At 60.9% G+C, this 18,953-nt stretch overlaps 1 protein-coding gene across 1 annotated transcript in view; it reads right to left on the bottom strand.

Annotated features, from left to right (window-relative positions):
* UBA1 (ubiquitin like modifier activating enzyme 1) overlaps positions 1-18,158 on the bottom strand; it is a 40,670-nt gene extending 22,512 nt beyond the window's left edge. The window contains exons 1-12 of the mRNA XM_069882799.1: positions 18,062-18,158; positions 15,426-15,536; positions 13,708-13,766; positions 12,663-12,831; positions 10,861-10,995; positions 9,004-9,110; positions 8,820-8,910; positions 6,644-6,776; positions 5,555-5,652; positions 3,901-4,047; positions 2,082-2,237; positions 66-176 (exon numbers count right to left, since the gene is read on the bottom strand). Of these exons, the coding sequence (XP_069738900.1) occupies positions 66-176; positions 2,082-2,237; positions 3,901-4,047; positions 5,555-5,652; positions 6,644-6,776; positions 8,820-8,910; positions 9,004-9,110; positions 10,861-10,995; positions 12,663-12,831; positions 13,708-13,766; positions 15,426-15,536 (1,317 nt within the window). The 5' untranslated portion in view covers positions 18,062-18,158. The remainder of the gene's footprint in view (positions 1-65; positions 177-2,081; positions 2,238-3,900; positions 4,048-5,554; positions 5,653-6,643; positions 6,777-8,819; positions 8,911-9,003; positions 9,111-10,860; positions 10,996-12,662; positions 12,832-13,707; positions 13,767-15,425; positions 15,537-18,061) is intronic.
* Between the last annotated feature and the right edge of the window lie 795 nt (positions 18,159-18,953).

Genomic DNA, 18,953 nt, shown 5'->3' with positions numbered 1-18,953 from the left:
ATCCCAACCCCCGGGGGACCCCGAGAAGACCCCAAGGCCAGGAGGTCCCGGGGGCGGCTGCTGACCGGGCGACACTGCTCCTCGGTGAGAAGCGAGTCCTTGTCCTCCTCGGGGAGACACTCGAGGGCGTCGAAGTAAAGCCACTGGGTGATGGGCGTGAACTTCCCCGACACCGCCTGGGGACAGCGCCCGTCACGGGGGGGACAGCACCCAACGGGGACCCAGGAGGAACCCCAGGATCCAGGTGGGAGCCAGGAGATCAGGAGGAACCCAGGAGGAACCCAAGGATCCAGGTGGGACCAGGAGGAACCTGAGGATCCAGGTGGGACCAGGAGGAACCCAGGGGGATCAGGAGGAACCCAAGGATCCAGGAGGAACCCAGGAGGAACCCAAGGATCCAGGGGGGATCAGGAGGAACCCAAAAAGAACCCAGGGGGATCAGGAGATGAGGAGGAACCTGAGGATCCAGGTGGGACCAGGAGGAACCCAGGGATCCAGGTGGGACCAGGAGGAACCCAAGGATCCAGGAGGAACCCAGGGGGATCAGGAGGAACCCAGGAGGAACCCAGGAGGAACCCAAGGATCCACAAGGGACCAGGAGGAACCCAAGGATCCAGGTGGGATCAGGAGGAACCCAAGGATCCAGGAGGAACCCAGGGGGATCAGGAGGAACCCAGGAGGAACCCAGGAGGAACCCAGGGGGATCAGGAGATGAGGAGGAACCTGAGGATCCAGGTGGGACCAGGAGGAACCCAAGGATCCAGGAGGAACCCAGGGGGATCAGGAGGAACCCAGGAGGAACCCAGGAGGAACCCAAGGATCCAGGAGGAACCCAGGAGGAACCCAAGGATCCAGGAGGAACCCAGGAGGAACCCAGGGGGATCAGGAGGAACCCAAGAAGAACCCAGGGAGATCAGGACATGAGGAGAAACCCAGGATCCAGGGAGACCAGGAGGAACCTGAGGATCCAGGTGGGACCAGGAGGAACCCAGGAGGAACCCAAGGATCCACAAGGGACCAGGAGGAACCCAAGGATCCAGGTGGGATCAGGAGGAACCCAAGGATCCAGGAGGAACCCAGGGGGATCAGGAGGAACCCAGGAGGAACCCAAGGATCCAGGGGGGATCAGGAGGAACCCAAAAAGAACCCAGGGGGATCAGGAGATGAGGAGGAACCTGAGGATCCAGGTGGGACCAGGAGGAACCCAAGGATCCAGGTGGGACCAGGAGGAACCCAGGGATCCAGGGGGGATCAGGAGGAACCCAAGGATCCAGGTGGGACAAGGAGGAACCCAGGGATCCAGGTGGGACCAGGAGGAACCCAGGGATCCAGGTGGGACAAGGAGGAACCCAAGGATCCAGGTGGGACCAGGAGGAACCCAGGGATCCAGGGGGGATCAGGAGGAACCCAGGAGGAACCCAAGGATCCAGGAGGAACCCAGGAGGAACCCAGGATCCACAAGGGACCAGGAGGAACCCAGGATCCAGGTGGGACCAGGAGATGAGGAGGAACCTGAGGATCCAGGTGGGACCAGGAGGAACCCAAGGATCCAGGTGGGACAAGGAGGAACCCAGGGATCCAGGTGGGACCAGGAGGAACCCAGGGATCCAGGTGGGACCAGGAGGAACCCAGGGATCCAGGTGGGACCAGGAGGAACCTGAGGATCCAGGTGGGACCAGGAGGAACCCAAGGATCCAGGTGGGACCAGGAGGAACCTGAGGATCCAGGTGGGACCAGGAGGAACCCAAGGATCCAGGTGGGACCAGGAGGAACCCAAGGATCCAGGTGGGACCAGGAGGAACCCAGGGATCCAGGTGGGACAAGGAGGAACCCAAGGATCCAGGGAGGACCAGGAAGAACCCAGGACGAACCCAGGAGGAACCCAGGAGGAACCCAAGGATCCAGGTGGGACCAGGAGGAACCCGAGGATCCAGGTGGGACCAGGAGATCAGGTAGGACCCAGGTGACCAGCTGGGACCCAGGTGATCAAGAGGGAACCCAGATCATTAAGAGGGAACCCAGGGGCTCAAGGTTGACCTTGATGTCCAGGTGACACCCAGGTGGGACCCGGCGGGCACTACCTTCATGACCTCCTGCGCGGCGAGGCCCCCGATGAAGGCGTTGACGGGCGCCAGGTCCCCGGTGGCCTGGAAGGCGAGTTCCCGCAGCAGCTCCTCGTCCAGCTCCTCGCCCGGAGCCGCCTCGCGCGCCAGGGCCACCACCTGGGCCGCGTCACCCTGCGGGGACACCACTGCCACCTCAGGGGACATCAGGGACACCTCAGGGGGACCTGGGGCCACCACCTCACCCTGAGGGGACATCTGAGGGACACAGGAGGGGGACCTGGGGCCTCCACGTCACCCTGAGGGGACATCTGAGGGGAACCTGGGGCCTCCAGGGCCACCACCTGGGCCTGAGGGGACATGGGGAACACGTCAAGGGAACCTGAGGCCTCCAGGGCCACCATGTCACCCTGAGGGGACATCGAGGGACACAGGAGAGGGACCTGGGGCCACCACCTGGGCCTGAGGGGACACGAGGGACATGTCAGGGGGACCCGGGGCCACCACCTGGGCCTGAGGGGACACCTGAGGGGAACCTGAGGCCTCCACGGCCACCACGTCACCCTGAGGGGACACATGAAGGGAACCTGGGGCCTCCAGGGCCACCGTGTCACCCTAAGGGGACATAAAGGGACACAGGAGAGAAGCCTGAGGCCTCCAGGGCCACCACCTTGGCCTGAGGGGACACAAGGGACACCTGAGGGGAACCTGAGGCCTCCAGGGCCACCACCTTGGCCTGAGGGGACACGTCAAGGGGACCTGAGGCCTCCAGGGCCACCGTGTCACACGTGAGGGGAACCTGAGGCCTCCAGGGCCACCACCTGGGCCTGAGGGAACATCGAGGGACACAGGAGGGGGACCTCGACTGGCGGCCATTATGGCCTAGGCTCCACAGGGCGGCCATGATGAACTAGGCCCCGCGGGGCGGCCATGATGAACTAGGCCCCGTGGGGCGGCCACGATGAACTAGGCCCCACGGGGTGGCCATGTTGATCTAGGCCCCGTGGGGCGGCCATAATGAACTAGGCCCCGCGGGGCGGCCATGATGAACTAGGCCCCATGGGGCGGCCACGATGAACTAGGCCCTGCGGGGCGGCCACGATGAACTAGGCCCCGTGGGGTGGCCATGATGAACTAGGCCCCGCGGGGCGGCCATGATGAACTAGGCCCCGCGGGGCGGCCATGATGAACTAGGCCCCGTGGGGCGGCCATGATGAACCAGGCCCTGTGGGGCGGCCATGTTGATCTAGGCCCCGCGGGGCGGCCATGATGAACTAGGCCCCGTGGGGCGGCCATGATGAACTAGGCCCCGTGGGGCGGCCATGATGAACTAGGCCCTGTGGGGCGGCCATGATGAACTAGGCCCCGCGGGGCGGCCACGATGAACTAGGCCCCGTGGGGCGGCCATGTTGATGTAGGCCCCGTGGGGCGGCCATGTTGATCTAGGCCCCGCGGGGCGGCCATGATGAACTAGGCCCCGTGGGGCGGCCATGATGAACTAGGCCCCGCGGGGCAGCCACGATGAACTAGGCCCCGCGGGGCGGCCATGTTGATCTAGGCCCCGTGGGGCGGCCATGATGAACTAGGCCCCGCGGGGCAGCCATGATGAACTAGGCCCCGCGGGGCGGCCATGATGAACCAAGCACCGCGGGGCGGCCATGATGAACTAGGCCCCGTGGGGCGGCCATGATGAACTAGGCCCTGTGGGGCGGCCATGTTGATCTAGGCCCCGCGGGGCGGCCATGATGAACTAGGCCCCGCGGGGCGGCCATGATGAACTAGGCCTCGATGTCCCCCGCGTCCCCGCTGTCCCCCCCTGTCCCCGCGGTGTCCCCACCTGGTTGCGGGGCCGGGGCGGGCGGCCGTGCTGCTGCAGGAAGCGGTGCAGCCCCTGCCAGCCCCGGTGCAGCTGCCGCGGCCGCGACGCCTTCGCAAAGTCCGTCAGCACCACCCGCGGCTCCTGCAGCGCCTCCCGCAGCCGTGCCTGACGCCAGGACAGACCAGTCAGGACCAGTACGGACCAGTATGGACCAGTACGGGTCAGTACAGACCAGTATGGACCAGTACGGGCCGGTACGGACCAGCATGGCCTAGTACAGATCGGTAATGTCCCCCCCAGCGCCTCCTGCAGCCGCGCCGGCCCCCAGTACAGACCAGTATGGGCCAGTACAGACCAGTACGGACCCCTCCCAACCCACCTCCAGTGCTCCCAGTCCCTCCTAGTCCCCTCCCAGTGCTCCCAGTCCCCTCCCAGTCCATCTCCAGTCCCTCCCAGTGCTCCCAGTCCCTCCCAATCCACCTCCAGTCCCTCCCAGTCCCTTCCCAGTGCTCCCAGTCCCCTCCCAGTGCTCCCAGTCCCTTCCCAGTCCACCTCCAGACCCTCCCAGTCCCCTCCCAGTGCTCCCAGTCCCCTCCCAATCCATCTCCAGTCCCTTCCCAGTCCCCTCCCAGTGCTCCCAGTCCCCTCCCAATCCATCTCCAGTCCCTTCCCAGTCCCCTCCCAGTGCTCCCAGTCCCCTCCCAGTCCACCTCCAGTCCCTCCCAATCCATCTCCAGTCCCTCCCAGTCCCCTCCCAGTGCTCCCAGTCCCCTCCCAATCCACCTCCAGTCCCTCCCAGTGCTCCCAGTCTCCTCCCAGCCCCCTCTCAACCCATCTCCAGTCCCTCCCAGTCCCCTCCCAGTGCTCCCAGTCCCTTCCCAGTGCTCCCAGTCCCCTCCCAGTCCCTCTCAATCCACCTCCAGTCCCTCCCAGTCCCCTCCCAGTCCCTCTCAATCCACCTCCAGTCCCTTCCCAGTGCTCCCAGTCCCCTCCCAGTCCCCTCCCAATCCATCTCCAGTCCCTCCCAGTCCCCTCCCAGTGCTCCCAGTCCCCTCCCAGTCCACCTCCAGTCCCTCCCAATCCATCTCCAGTCCCTCCCAGTCCCTTCCCAGTGCTCCCAGTCCCTTCCCAGTCCCCTCCCAGTGCCCCCCAGTCCCCTCCCAGTGCTCCCAGTCCCCTCCCAGTGCTCCCAGTCCCCTCCCAGTCCCTCTCAATCCATCTCCAGACCCTCCCAGTCCCCTCCCAGTGCTCCCAGTGCCTCCCAATCCATCTCCAGTCCCTCCCAGTGCTCCTAGTCCCTTCCCAGTGCTCCCAGTCTCCTCCCAGCCCCCTCTCAACCCATCTCCAGTCCCTCCCAGTGCTCCCAGTCCACTCCCAGTCTCCTCCCAATCCACCTCCAGTCCCTCCCAGTCCCCTCCCAGTGCTCTCAGTCCCTTCCCAGTGCTCCCAGTCTCCTCCCACTGCACCTCCAGTCCCTCCCAGTGCTCCCAGTCCCCTCCCAGTCCCTCCCAGTCCCCTCCCAGTGCTCCCAGTCCCCTCCCAGTCCCTCCCAACACACCTCCAGTCCCTCCAGTGCTCCCAATCCCCTCCCAGTCCCTCCCAGTCCCCCCCAGTCCCTCCCAGTCCCTCCCAGTCCCCTCCCAGTCCCCTCCCAGTGCTCCCAGTGACTCACGAAGCGGACGTGTTTGGGCATCTTGACCTGGGTGACGATCCCCCCCCTCACGTAGTCCCCGAAGCTGCTCGTGTCGCCGATGCTGAAGGTGTAGGGGCCTGCGGGGGGGCAGCTCCCAGTCCATCCCAGTGCCCCCCAGTCCATCCCAGTACCCCCCAGGTCCCTCCCAGTCCATCCCAGTGCCCCCTAGATCATTCCCAGTGCCTCCCAGTGCCTCCCAGTGCCCCCAAGGTCCCTCCCAGTCCATCCCAGTGCCTCCCAGGTCCCTCCCAGTGCTCCCAGTCCATCCCAGTGCCCCCCAGTTCCCTCCCAGTTCCCCCCAGCTCCCTCCCAGTCCATCCCAGTGCCCCCCAGGTCCCTCCCAGTGCCCCCCAGCTCCCTCCCAGTCCATCCCAGTGCCTCTCAGGTTCCTCCCAGTGACACTCAGGTGCCTCCCAGTTCCTCCCAGTCCCCCTCAGGTCCCTCCCAGTTCCTCCCAGTCCCTCCCAGTCCATCCCAGGTCCCTCCCAGTGCCCCCCAGGTTCCTCCCAGTCCATCCCAGTGCCCCCTAGGTCCCTCCCAGTTCCACCCAGATCCCTCCCCGTGACCCTCAGGTCCCTCCCAGTCCATCCCAGTGCCCCCCAGGTCCCTTCCAGTCCCTCCCAGGTCCCTCCCAGCTCCTCCCAGTCCCTCCCAGTGCCCCCCAGCTCCCTCCAAGTTCCTCCCAGTGCCCCCTAGGTCCCTCCCAGTTCTTCTCAGTCCATCCCAGTCCCCCTCAGGTCCCTCCCAGTTCTTCTCAGTCCATCCCAGTCCCCCTCAGGTCCCTCCCAGTTCTTCTCAGTCCATCCCAGTCCCCCTCAGGTCCCTCCCAGTTCTTCTCAGTCCATCCCAGTCCCCCTCAGGTTCCTCCCAGTCCATCCCAGTGCCCCCCAGGTCCTTCCCAGTGCCCCCCCAGTCCCTCCCAGTCCATCCCAGTGCCCCCCAGGTCCCTCCCAGTCCCTCCCAGTCCATCCCAGTGCCCTCCAGCTCCCTCCCAGCTCCTCCCGGTGCCCCCCAGGTCCCTCCCGGTGCCCCCGAGGTCCCTCCCGGTGCCCCCAGTCCCGCTCTGACCGAGGACGCGGATCTCCATGGGGCCGCACTTGTTGAGCTCGTCCATCCCCTCCACCTCGGTGAAGGTGACGAAGTCCCCGGTCTCGAAGCCGTGACGAGCCTCGTCCAGACACGTCACCTCCCCGGGACAGCCCTGGGGGACCCCGAAACATCAGGGACCCCGACCCAGAGACCCCGAAACGTGGGGGACCCCAACCCAGAGACCCCAGAGCGTGAGGAACCCCAACCCAGAGACCCCAGAGCGTGAGGAACCCCAGGAGACCCCAACCCAGAGACCCCAGAGCATGAGGGACCCCAACCCAGAGACCCCAGAGCGTGAGGAACCCCAGGAGACCCCAACCCAGAGACCCCAGAGCATGAGGGACCCCAACCCAGAGACCCCAGAGCGTGAGGAACCCCAGGAGACCCCAACCCAGAGACCCCAGAGCGTGAGGGACCCCAACCCAGAGACCCCAGAGCGTGGGGAACCCCAGCAGACCCCAACCCGGAGACCCCAGAGCGTGGGGAACCCCAGGAGACCCCAACCCAGACACCCCAGAGCCTGAGGGACCCCAGGAGACCCCAACCCAGAGACCCCAGAGTGTGAGGGACCCCAACCCAGAGACCCCAGAGCGTGAGGAACCCCAGGAGACCCCAACCCAGAGACCCCAGAGCCTGAGGGACCCCAGGAGACCCCAACCCAGAGACCCCAGAGCCTGAGGGACCCCAGGAGACCCCAACCCAGAGACCCCAGAGCGTGAGGGACCCCAGGAGACCCCAACCCAGACACCCCAGAGCGTGAGGAACCCCAGGAGACCCCAACCCGGAGACCCCAGAGCGTGAGGGACCCCAGGAGACCCCAACCCAGAGACCCCAGAGCGTGAGGAACCCCAGGAGACCCCAACCCAGAGACCCCAGAGTGTGAGGGACCCCAACCCAGAGACCCCAGAGCGTGAGGAACCCCAGGAGACCCCAACCCAGAGATCCCAGAGCGTGAGGAACTCCAACCCAGAGACCCCAGAGCGTGGGGAACCCCAACCCAGAGACCCCAGAGCATGAGGGACCCCAACCCAGAGACCCCAGAGTGTGAGGGACCCCAACCCAGAGACCCCAGAGCGTGAGGAACCCCAGGAGACCCCAACCCAGAGACCCCAGAGTGTGAGGGACCCCAACCCAGAGACCCCAGAGCGTGAGGGACCCCAGGAGACCCCAACCCAGAGACCCCAGAGCATGAGGGACCCCAACCCAGAGACCCCAGAGTGTGAGGGACCCCAACCCAGAGACCCCAGAGCGTGAGGAACCCCAGGAGACCCCAACCCAGAGACCCCAGAGTGTGAGGGACCCCAACCCAGAGACCCCAGAGTGTGAGGGACCCCAGGAGACCCCAACCCGGAGACCCCAGAGCGTGAGGGACCCCAGGAGACCCCAACCCAGAGACCCCAGAGCGTGAGGAACCCCAGGAGACCCCAACCCAGAGACCCCAGAGTGTGAGGGACCCCAACCCAGAGACCCCAGAGCGTGAGGAACCCCAGGAGACCCCAACCCAGAGACCCCAGAGTGTGAGGGACCCCAGGAGACCCCAACCCAGAGACCCCAGAGCCTGAGGGACCCCAACCCAGAGACCCCAGAGCGTGAGGAACCCCAGGAGACCCCAACCCAGAGACCCCAGAGCGTGGGGAACCCCAGGAGACCCCAACCCAGAGACCCCAGAGCGTGAGGGACCCCAGGAGACCCCAACCCAGAGACCCCAGAGCGTGAGGGACCCCAGGAGACCCCAACCCAGAGACCCCAGAGCGTGAGGAACCCCAGGAGACCCCAACCCAGAGACCCCAGAGCGTGAGGGACCCCAGGAGACCCCAACCCAGAGACCCCAGAGCGTGAGGGACCCCAACCCAGAGACCCCAGAGTGTGGGGAACCCCAGGAGACCCCAACCCGGAGACCCCAGAGCGTGAGGGACCCCAGGAGACCCCAGAGCGTGAGGAACCCCAGAAGATCCCAACCCAGAGATGAAGCCCAGAAGACCCCAACCCAGAGAAGAATTTGAGGAGCCCCCAACCCAGAGATGAAGCTGAGGAGACCCCAACCCAGAGAAGAATCTGAGGAGACCCCAACCCAGAGATAAAGTCCAGGAGACCCCAACCCAGAGATGAACTTGAGGAGCCCCCAACCCAGAGATGAAGCTGAGGAGCCCCCAACCTTGGTGACCATGGAGACCATGGCGCTGAGCGGCTGTTCCCCGTTGGGGTCCGTCACCACCAGGTCATCCCCGAAGTCGCAGAAGAGCTGCCTAAAGACGAGGGTTTCGGGGGGTTGAGAAGATGGGGGCCCTTCCGCAGGCTCTCGGGGCGGGGAGGGGCGCCGGCCGGTGGCCTCGTCTCACCCGAAGAGGCCCCGCGTGTCGGCCACCACCAGCTTGATGCCGCGGCTGTGGCAGAAGTCGCCCACCCAGAGCTGCTCCTCCAGCGGGGAGTTGGTCAGCACCACCACCTGCCGGGGGGGGACACCGCAACGTCAAGCCCCTTGTCCTGCTGTCCTTCATCCATCCATCCTCACCATCCCTCTATCCATCCCTGATCCATCATCCATACATCGTCCATCATCATCACCACCACCATCGTTCTCCATCCATCGTCCATCCATCCTTCATCCAACCATCATCATTATCCACCCATCGTCCGCCTGTCCTTCATCCTCCCATCACCATCATTTTCCACCCATCATCATCCATCCATCTTCCATCCATCACCATCACCTTCCATCCATCATCACCTTCCATCCATCGTCCATCTGTCCTTCATCCATCACCATCATCTTCCATCCATCATCTTCCATCCATCATCATCCATCCATCTGTCCTTCATCCATCCATCATCATCATCTTCCATCCATCCTCATCATCCATCCATTGTCCGTCTGTCCTTCATCCACCCATCACCATCATCTTCCATCCATCATCGTTGTCCATCTGTCCTTCATCCATCCATCACCATCACCTTCCATCCATCATCATCCTCCATCCATCGTCCATCTGTCCTTCATCCATCACCATCATCTTCCATCCATCGTCCTTCATCCATCCATCACCATCATCTTCCATCCATCACTATCCATCCATCGTCCATCTGTCCTTCATCCTCCCATCACCATCATCTTCCACCCGTTGTTCATCATTGTTTTTCACTCTCTAACGTCATCATCCTCCATCCATCCATCCATCCCTGCTCCATCATCCGAACGTTGTCCGTCCACCATCATCACCATCACTTTCCATCATCATCATCACCTTCCACTCATCGCTATCATCATCTTCCACTCAACATCCATCCTCATCACCTTCCGGTCGTTATCTCCCCTTCATCATTACCACCTTCCATTCATCATCATCATCACCTTCCATCCATCATCATCTTCCATTTGTTATCTTCCACTCATCATCGCCACCATCATCATCTTCCACCCATTAACCACCATCGTTATCATTATTTCCATTCGTTATCGTCATCATCTCCCATTTATCAACTTCCATCCCCCCTCATCTTCCATCCATCATCATCTTCCATCCATCATCGTCATCTTCCACCCATCATCATCTTCCACCCGTTCTCCAACACCACCTTCACCATCACCATCTTGCATTCATCATCATCATCTTCTACTCATTATCCATCATCATCGTCATCATCCTCCATTCGTTACCACCACCATCTTCCATTTATCGACTTCGATCCATCATCATCTTCCAATCGTTATTTACCATCATCTTCCACTCATCATCACCATCATCATCTTTGACTCCTTATCTGTCATCATTTTCCATTAATCATCATCTTCCACTTATCATTCTCATCCATCTGTCCTTCATCATCATCCATCATCCACCTCTCCTTCATCCACCCATCACCATCAGCCAAATGTGGTGGACCCCCCCCTCCAGATGTTGTTAACCCCCTCCAGATGCTGGGGACCCCCTCCAGATGTGGTGGACCCCCTCCAGATGCTGGGGACCCCCTCCAGATGCTGTGGAACCCCCTCCAGATGTGGTGGACCCCCATCCAGACGTCGGCCACGGAGACAAATGCTTGAAGACCCGAGAGCCTCAACCAGCTCCGTTGGGCCCAGGCGCCTCCGGGGCCCCGTACGAGTTTGGGGACCCCCTCCAGCTGTTTTGGGGACCCCCTCCAGATGTTGTGGGGACCCCCTCCAGCTGTTGGGGACCCCCTCCAGCTGTCGGGGTTACCTGGAAGGGCGCCAGGAAGTCCTCGGAGAGCGGCTGCCGGGCGCTGCTGACGGCCACGTAGGCGTTGAGCTCGGCCAGACGCGGCAGCGTCGCCTCCGCCCGGTTCTGCCCCACGTCCTCCTCCCGCAGGTAGAACTAGAGAGGGAAACCCCCCTTAATTAATCCCCGCCCTCGTTAATGACCCCACGGCTAACGAACCACCCCGCTTCCTCCCCGGCTCCGACGCCGCGATGGCGTTAATCACCCCAAAAAGGGTGTCGCGCCCCCCCGAGGAACCCCATCAACCCCCCCCCCAGGCTTAATTACCCCCCTCAATTAATTAATTGTGCTCTAGACTAATTAATTAACCCATGGAAGATGTTTATTTCCCATAACAAACCCCAATAACGATTACGAGGGTGGGTTAATTACCCCAAGGGGGGCATTTCACTCCCTTGAGTGAAAAAAACCAACTTCCTATGAGAACTAATCGCTTTCTAGACTCATTAATTAACTAATTAATGCCACCCAAGCCTAATTAATAACTCAAAGGCAAGTTTATCAACCCTAATGAGCCCCGATAACGACTCTGAGAACGATTTCAGCGCCTCAAGAAGGGGTTTTGCTACTTTTTGAGCCGCTCAGGCTCGCACCCCAAAACCCAATGAGGGCTAATCATTCTCTAGACTCATTAATTAGCTAATTAAGCCCACCCCAGCTTAATTAATAACTGAGGAGCACGTTTATCAACCCTAACGAGCCCTGATAACGACTCTGAAACTAAATTCAGCGCCTCAAGAAGGGGTTTTGCTGCTTTTTGAGCCGCTCAGGCTCACACCCCAAAACCCAATCAAGGCTAATCATTCTCTAGACTCATTAATTAACTAATCAAACCCACCCCAGCTTAATTAATAACTCAGGGGTGTGTTTATCAACCCTAACGACCCATAATAACGACTCTGAGGATGAATTCAGCGCCTCAAGAAGGGGTTTTGCTGCTTTTTGAGCTGCTCAGGCTCACACCCCAAAACCCAATGAGGGCTAATCATTCTCTAGACTCATTAATTAGCTAATTAAGCCCACCCCACCTTAATTAATAATTCCAGGGCATGTTTATCAACCCTAACGAGCCCTGATAACAACTCTGAGAACGAATTCAGCGCCTCAAGAAGGGGTTTTGCTGCTTTTTGAGCCACTCAGGCTCGCACCCCAAAACCCAATGAGGGCTGATCATTCTCTAGACTCATTAATTAGCTAATTAAGCCCACCCCACCTTAATTAATAACTGAGGAGCACGTTTATCAACCCTAACGAGCCCTGATAACGACTCTGAGGACGAATTCAGCGCCTCAAGAGGGGGTTTTGCTGCTTTTTGAGCCGCTCAGGCTCACACCCCAAAACCCAATCAAGGCTAATCATTCTCTAGACTCATTAATTAGCTAATTAAGCCCACCCCAGCTTAATTAATAACTCAGGAGCGTGTTTATCAACCCTAACGACCCATAATAACGACTCTGAGGATGAATTCAGCGCCTCAAGAAGGGGTTTTGCTGCTTTTTGAGCCGCTCAGGCTCGCACCCCAAAACCCAATGAGGGCTAATCATTCTCTAGACTCATTAATTAACTAATCAAGCCCACCCCAGCTTAATTAATAACTCAGGGGTGTGTTTATCAACCCTAACGACCCATAATAACGACTCTGAGGGTGAATTCAGCGCCTCAAGAGGGGGTTTTGCTGCACTTCGAGCCGCTCAGGCTCGTGGCGGGGGGCGCTTAATTAGCCGCGGGGGCGGGTTAACGAGGCCGGGCGCTAACGAGCTCACCTGGGAGGCCAGGTCGGCCCAGGCGGCGGGCTGGGGGTCGTGGAGGGTGACGGATTTGACCCCCCCCAGCACCAGGTTCTTGGCCACCTCCACCCCGAGGCCGCGCAGCCCCGACACCAGCACGTTGGACGTCTGCATCCGCTTCATGGCCTCGTGGCCCAGCACGTACCTGGGGGGGCCCCCCACGTCCATGGGGAGCCCCCCCAAATCCATAGGGACCCCCCCCAATCCATAGGGACCCCCCCCAATCCATAGGGAGCCCCTCGAATTCATAGGGACCCCCCTGAATCCATAGGGAGCTCCTCGAGTCCACAGGGAGCTCCTCGAGTGCATGGAGATGTGGGGATCCAAGCGCCCTGGGAGCCCCCCCAAATCCATAGAGACCCCCCCATAATCCATAGGAGCCCCCCCCAAGCCATAGGGAGCCCCCCCCAATCCATAGGGACCCCCCTGAATCTATAAGGAGCTCCTCGATTTCATAGGGAGCCCTCAAAGCCATAGGAGCCCCCCCAAACCCATGGAGACATTTCAGGTCCATAGGGAGCCCCAGGAGGGACCCAAGCAACCTGGGAGCCCCCCCAAAGCCATAGGGACCCCCCCAAAATCCATAGGGACCCCCCCAAAGCCATAGGATCCCCCCCAAAGCCATAGGGATGCCCCCTAAAGCCATAGAGACCCCTCAAATCTATAGGAACCTCTCAAACTCATAGGGACTCCCTCAGAGCCATAGAATCCCCCCCCCCAGATCTATAGGGCCCCCCCAGATCTATAGGGCCCTCTGAGGTCTATAGGATCCCCCCCCCAGCTCCATGAATCCCCCCAATCTATAGGATCCCCCCCGGTCTATAGGGTCCCCCCCCGGTCTATAGGGTCCCCTGGTCTATAGGTTCCCCCCCGGTCTATACGGTCCCCCCCAGTCTATACGGTCCCCCCTGGTCTATAGGGTCCCCCCCCCGGTCTATAGGTGCCCCCCCCGGTCTATAGGGTCCCCCCCCGGTCTATAGGGTCCCCCCCCGCTCTATAGGGTCCCCCGGGGGTGTCTCACAGCTGTCGGGAGTAGAGCCCCTCATCGATCTCGGCCTCGCCCCCGTTCTTCGCCATGCCCTGCGCACAACAAAGGGCACCAGGTGACACCAAAGTGACAGCAGGTGACACCAAAGGACAAGTAGGTGACACCAAGTCCCACCTAAGTGGCAGGAGGGATCACCAGGTGACACCAAAATGGCACTGGGTGACACCAACGTGGCAGCAGGTGACATTGGGTGACACCGAAGTGGCAATAGGTGACACCAAGAGACATCAAAGTGACAGCAGGTGACACTGGGTGACACCAAAGTGGCAGTAAGTGACACCAGGTGACACCAAAGTGGCAACAGGTGACACTGGGTGACACCAAAGCACCAGTAGGTGACACCAGGTGCCACCAAAGTGGCAATCGGTGACATTGGGTGACACCAAAGCACCAGTAGGTGACACCAAAGTGGCAGTAGGTGACATTGTGTGACACCAAAGTGGCAGCAGCTGACACCAAAGTGGCAGCAGGTGATACCAGGTGCCACCAAAGTGGCAGTAGGTGACATTGGGTGACACCAAAGTGCCAGTAGGTGACACCAGGTGGCACCAAAGTGGCAGCAGGTGACACCAAGTGACATCAGACAACACTGGGTGACACCAAAGCACCAATAGGTGACACCAGGTGGCACCAAAGTGGCAGCAGGTGACACCAAAATGGCAACAGGTGACATTGGGTGACACCAAAGTGGCAGTAAGAGACATCAGGCAACACTGGGTGACACCAAAGTGGCAGAAGATGACACCAGGTGACACCAAAGTGGCAGTCGGTGACATTGGGTGACACCAAAGTGGCAGTCGGTGACATTGGGTGACACCAAAGTGGCAGTAGGTGACACCAGGTGTCACCAAAGTGGCAGCAGGTGACACCAAGTGACATCAGGCAACACTGGGTGACACCAAAGCAGCACTCGGTGACACCAGGTGGCACCAAAGTGGCAGTAGGTGATGCCAGGTGCCACCAAAGTGGCAGCAGGTGCCACCAAGTGACATCAGGCAACACTTGGTGACACCAAAGCACCTATAGGTGACACCAGGTGGCACCAAAGTGGCACCAGGTGACACTGGGTGACACCGAAGTGGCAGTAAGTGACATCAGGCAACACTGGGTGGCACCAACGTGGCAGTAGGTGACACCAGGTGACACCAAAGTGGCAGTAGGTGACATTGGGTGACACCAAAGTGGCAGTCGGTGACACCGGGTGCCACCAAAGTGACAGCAGGTGACACCAAAACACCAGTAGGTGACATCAGGTGACACCAAAGTGACAGCAGGTGACACCAAAACACCAGTAGGTGACATCACGTGACACCAAAGTGGCAGTTGGTGACACCAGGTGCCATCAAAATGACAGCAGGTGACACCAAAACACCAATAGGTGACATTGGGTGACACCAAAGTGGCAGCAGGTGACACCAAAGTACCAGTAGGTGACATCAGGTGACACCAAAGTGGCAGCAGGTGACACCAAAGCACCAGTAGGTAACATTGGGTGACACCAAAGTGGCAGCAGGTGACACCAAAGCACCAGTAGGTGACACCGGGTGCCACCAAAGTGACAGCAGGTGACACCAAAGCACCAATAGCTGACATTGGGTGACCCCAAAGTGGCAGCAGGTGATACTATGTGACCCCAAAGTGGCAGCAGGTGACCCCGAAGCGGCCCTGGGTGTCCCCGAGGTGGCACTCACGTTGGCGGGGGTGACAGCGGGGGACGCGGCGGGAGGGGGGGCGCGGGGGGCGCCCGGCGGTGCCTCGGACCCGGAGACGCGGCGCTTCTTGGACAGCGGGGAGCTGGACATCTGCGGGGGGACACGTCAGGGGACACCGGGGACACCGGGGGACACGGGGGACAACGAGGGAGGGAGCAGGATGGGAAGGGACAAGGGAGGGGACACTGGGGGGGCACTAGCGGACATCGGGGGACACTGGGGTGGCTCTAGGGGACACTGGGGGACACTGAGTGACACTGGGGTGGCACTAGGGGACATTAGGGGACACTGGGGTGGCACTAGGGGACATCGGGGGACACTGGGGTGGCACTAGGGGTCACTGGGGTGGCACTAAGGTGGCACTAGGGGTCACTGGGGTGGCACTAGGGGACATCAGGGGACACTGGGGTGGCACTAGGGGTCACTGGGGGACACTGGGGTGGCACTAGGGGACATCGGGGGACACTGCGGTGGCACTAGGGGACATCGGGGGACACTGAGTGGCACTGGGGTGGCACTAGGGGACATTGGGGGACACTGGGGTGGCACTAGGGGTCACTGGGGGACACTGGGGTGGCATTAGGGGACACTGGGGTGGCACTAGGGGACACTGGGGGACACTGGGGTGGCACTAGGGGACGTTGGGGGACACTGGGGTGGCATTAGGGGACACTGGGGTGGCACTAGGGGACATCGGGGGACACTGGGGTGGCATTAGGGGACACTGGGGTGGCACTAGGGGACATCGGGGGACACTGGGGTGGCATTAGGGGACACTGGGGTGGCACTAGGGGACCTCGGGGGACACTGGGGTGGCACTAGGGGTCACTGGGGCGGCATTAGGGGACACTGGGGTGGCACTAGGGGTCACTGGGGGACACTGGGGTGGCACTAGGGGACATTGGGGGTCACTGGGGTGGCACTAGGGGTCATCGGGGGACACTGAGTGGCACTGGGGTGGCACTAGGGGACATCGGGGGACACTGGGGTGGCACTAGGGGTCACTGGGGGACACTGGGGGACACTGAGTGACACGGAGGTGGCACTAGGGGACATTGGGAGGACGGTTGGGGACAATGGAGGCGTGTGTCCCCGTTCCCCCCCCCCCTTTACTGACTCCAGTTCCTCCCCCCATTTCCCTACAGGTCCCAGTTCCCCCCCAATCCCTATACTGGTCCCAGTCCCCCATTTCCTTACCACTCCCAGTTCCCTCCCATCTCTACACTGGTCCCAGTCCCCCATTTCCACTCCAGTCCCCATTCCCCCCCTCATTTCCTTACTGGTCCCAGTCCCCCTTATTCCCTTACCACTCCCAGTTCCGCCCCTGTTCCTATACTGGTCCCAGTTTTCCCCCCTCATTTCCTTACTCATCCCAGTTCCCTTCTCTTTCCTTACTGATCCCAGTCCCCCCCCATCTCTATACTGGTCCCAGTCCCCCATGTCCACACCAGTCCCCATACCCCCCCCATTTCCTTACTGGTCCCAGTACTCCCCATTCCCTTACAAATCCCAGTTCCCCCCCCACTTCCTTACTGGTCCCAGTAACCCATTCCCTTACAAATCCCAGTTCCCCCCTCATTTCCTTACTGGCCCAGTCCCCCCTCCCCATTTCCTTACTGGTCTCATTCCCCTCTCATTTCCTTACTCGTCCCAGTTCCCCCCCCTCATTTCCTTACTGGTCCCAGTCCCCCTTATTCCCTTACAAATCCCAGTTCCCTCCCCGTTCCTATACTGATCCCAGTTTTCCCCTCATTTCCTTACTGGTCCCAGGCCCCCCCCATCTCTATACTGGTCCCAGTCCCCCATGTCCACACCAGTCCCCATTCCCTCCTCATTTCCTTACTGGTCCCAGTTTCCCCCTCCCCATTTCCTTACTGGTCCCAATATCCCCCCCATTTCCTTACTGGCCCCAGTCCCCCATTCCCTTACTGGTCCCCATTCCCCCCTCATTTCCTTACTGGCCCCAGTTCCCCCCTCATTTCCTTACTGGTCCCAGTCCCCCTCATTCCCTTACAAATCCCAGTTCCCCCTCCCCATTTCCTTACTCGTCCCAGTTCCCTTCTCTTTTCTTACTGGTCCCAGTTTTCCCCCCCATTTCCTTACTGGTCCCAGTCCCCCATGTCCACTCCAGTCCCCATTCCCCCCCCATTTCCTTACTGGTCCCAGTCCCCCATTCCCTTACAAATCCCAGTTTCCCCCTCCCCATTTCCTTACTGGTCCCAGTACACGCCCCATTTCTATACTGGTCCCAGTCCTCAATCCCCCCTCATTCCCTTACTGGTCCCATTCCCCCCTCATTCCCTTACTGGTCCCATTCCCCCCTCATTCCCTTACTGGTCCCAGTACCCCCCCTCATTCCCTTACTGGTCCCGGTCCCTTATTCCCTTACAAATCCCAGTTCCCCCCCCGTTCCTATACTGGTCCCAGTTTTCCCCTCATTCCCTTACAAATCCCAGTCCCCACTCCCCCCTCATTTCCTCACCGGCCCCGGTTCCCCCCCCGCCCCTTTCCTCACCGGTCCCGGCTCCCCCCCCCAATTCCCTCACCGGTCCCGGTTCCCCTCCCCGCCCTTTCCTCGCCGGTCCCGGTCGCGGTGCCCCCCGTTCCCCCCTCACCAATGATGCTGTCCAGGCCCCGCCGCCGGGTCCCGCCCGCTCCGCTCGGCTCCTCGGCGACAAGATGGCGGCCGCGCCCGCTGCCTCCCCGCCGCCCCCTCCCCGCGGGCCCCGCCCCCCCACTCCGGGCCCCGCCCCCCGCCGCTCCCCATTGGCCGCCGCCGCCCGGAGACGCGCGCTGATTGGCTGGAGGGGCCTCTGGCCACGCCCCCTCCGGGGAGCGCCCCTCCCCCTCGCTGCCCGGCGACGCGCGCTGATTGGCTGGAGCGGGAAGGCGGGAGGGGAGGGGGAGCCAAAAGACCCGGATGCGGCGCAAGGGGCGGGGCCTCGTGACACAGCGCGGAGGCGACGGCGGCCGCGAGGGGACACGGGGCTGAGGGCGCAATGGGTGGGGGGGGGTAATGGGAGCCTATAGGGCGCCGTAGGGGCCTATAGGGACCTATAGGGAACCTATAGGAGAAAATGTAGCCTTATGGGGACCTATAGGAAAAAGTATAGATGTATAGAGGCTTATAGAGACCTATGTAGGGCTTATAACAGCAGTTATAAGGTGCTGTGGGGAGCCATAAGGGCCTATAGCGACGTGTATAGAACCTATAGAAGGAATTATAGGCTTATGAGAATCTATAGAACGAAATATACACCTACAGGGGTTCATGAGAAGCTGTATCGGGCTTATAGCAGGAATTATGGAGTGCTATAGGGGCCTATACAGAATCTATAGGAAGATCTATAGCCGCATAGGTATGTATACAACGATATATAAGTCTATAGGCACTTAAGAGAACTTATACAGGGCCTATAGAGAGAGTTACAGAGTGCTATGGAGAACCATAGGGGCCTATAGTGACCTATATAGAAGCCCTGAAAAGAGCTATAGACTTGTGAGAGT

The sequence above is a fragment of the Phaenicophaeus curvirostris genome, unplaced genomic scaffold (assembly GCF_032191515.1).
Source record: "Phaenicophaeus curvirostris isolate KB17595 unplaced genomic scaffold, BPBGC_Pcur_1.0 scaffold_356, whole genome shotgun sequence".
Taxonomy (NCBI): Eukaryota; Metazoa; Chordata; class Aves; order Cuculiformes; family Cuculidae; genus Phaenicophaeus; species Phaenicophaeus curvirostris.
The sequence above is the reverse complement of the archived record's forward strand: the minus strand, read 5'-3'. Positions and strand labels throughout refer to the sequence as shown.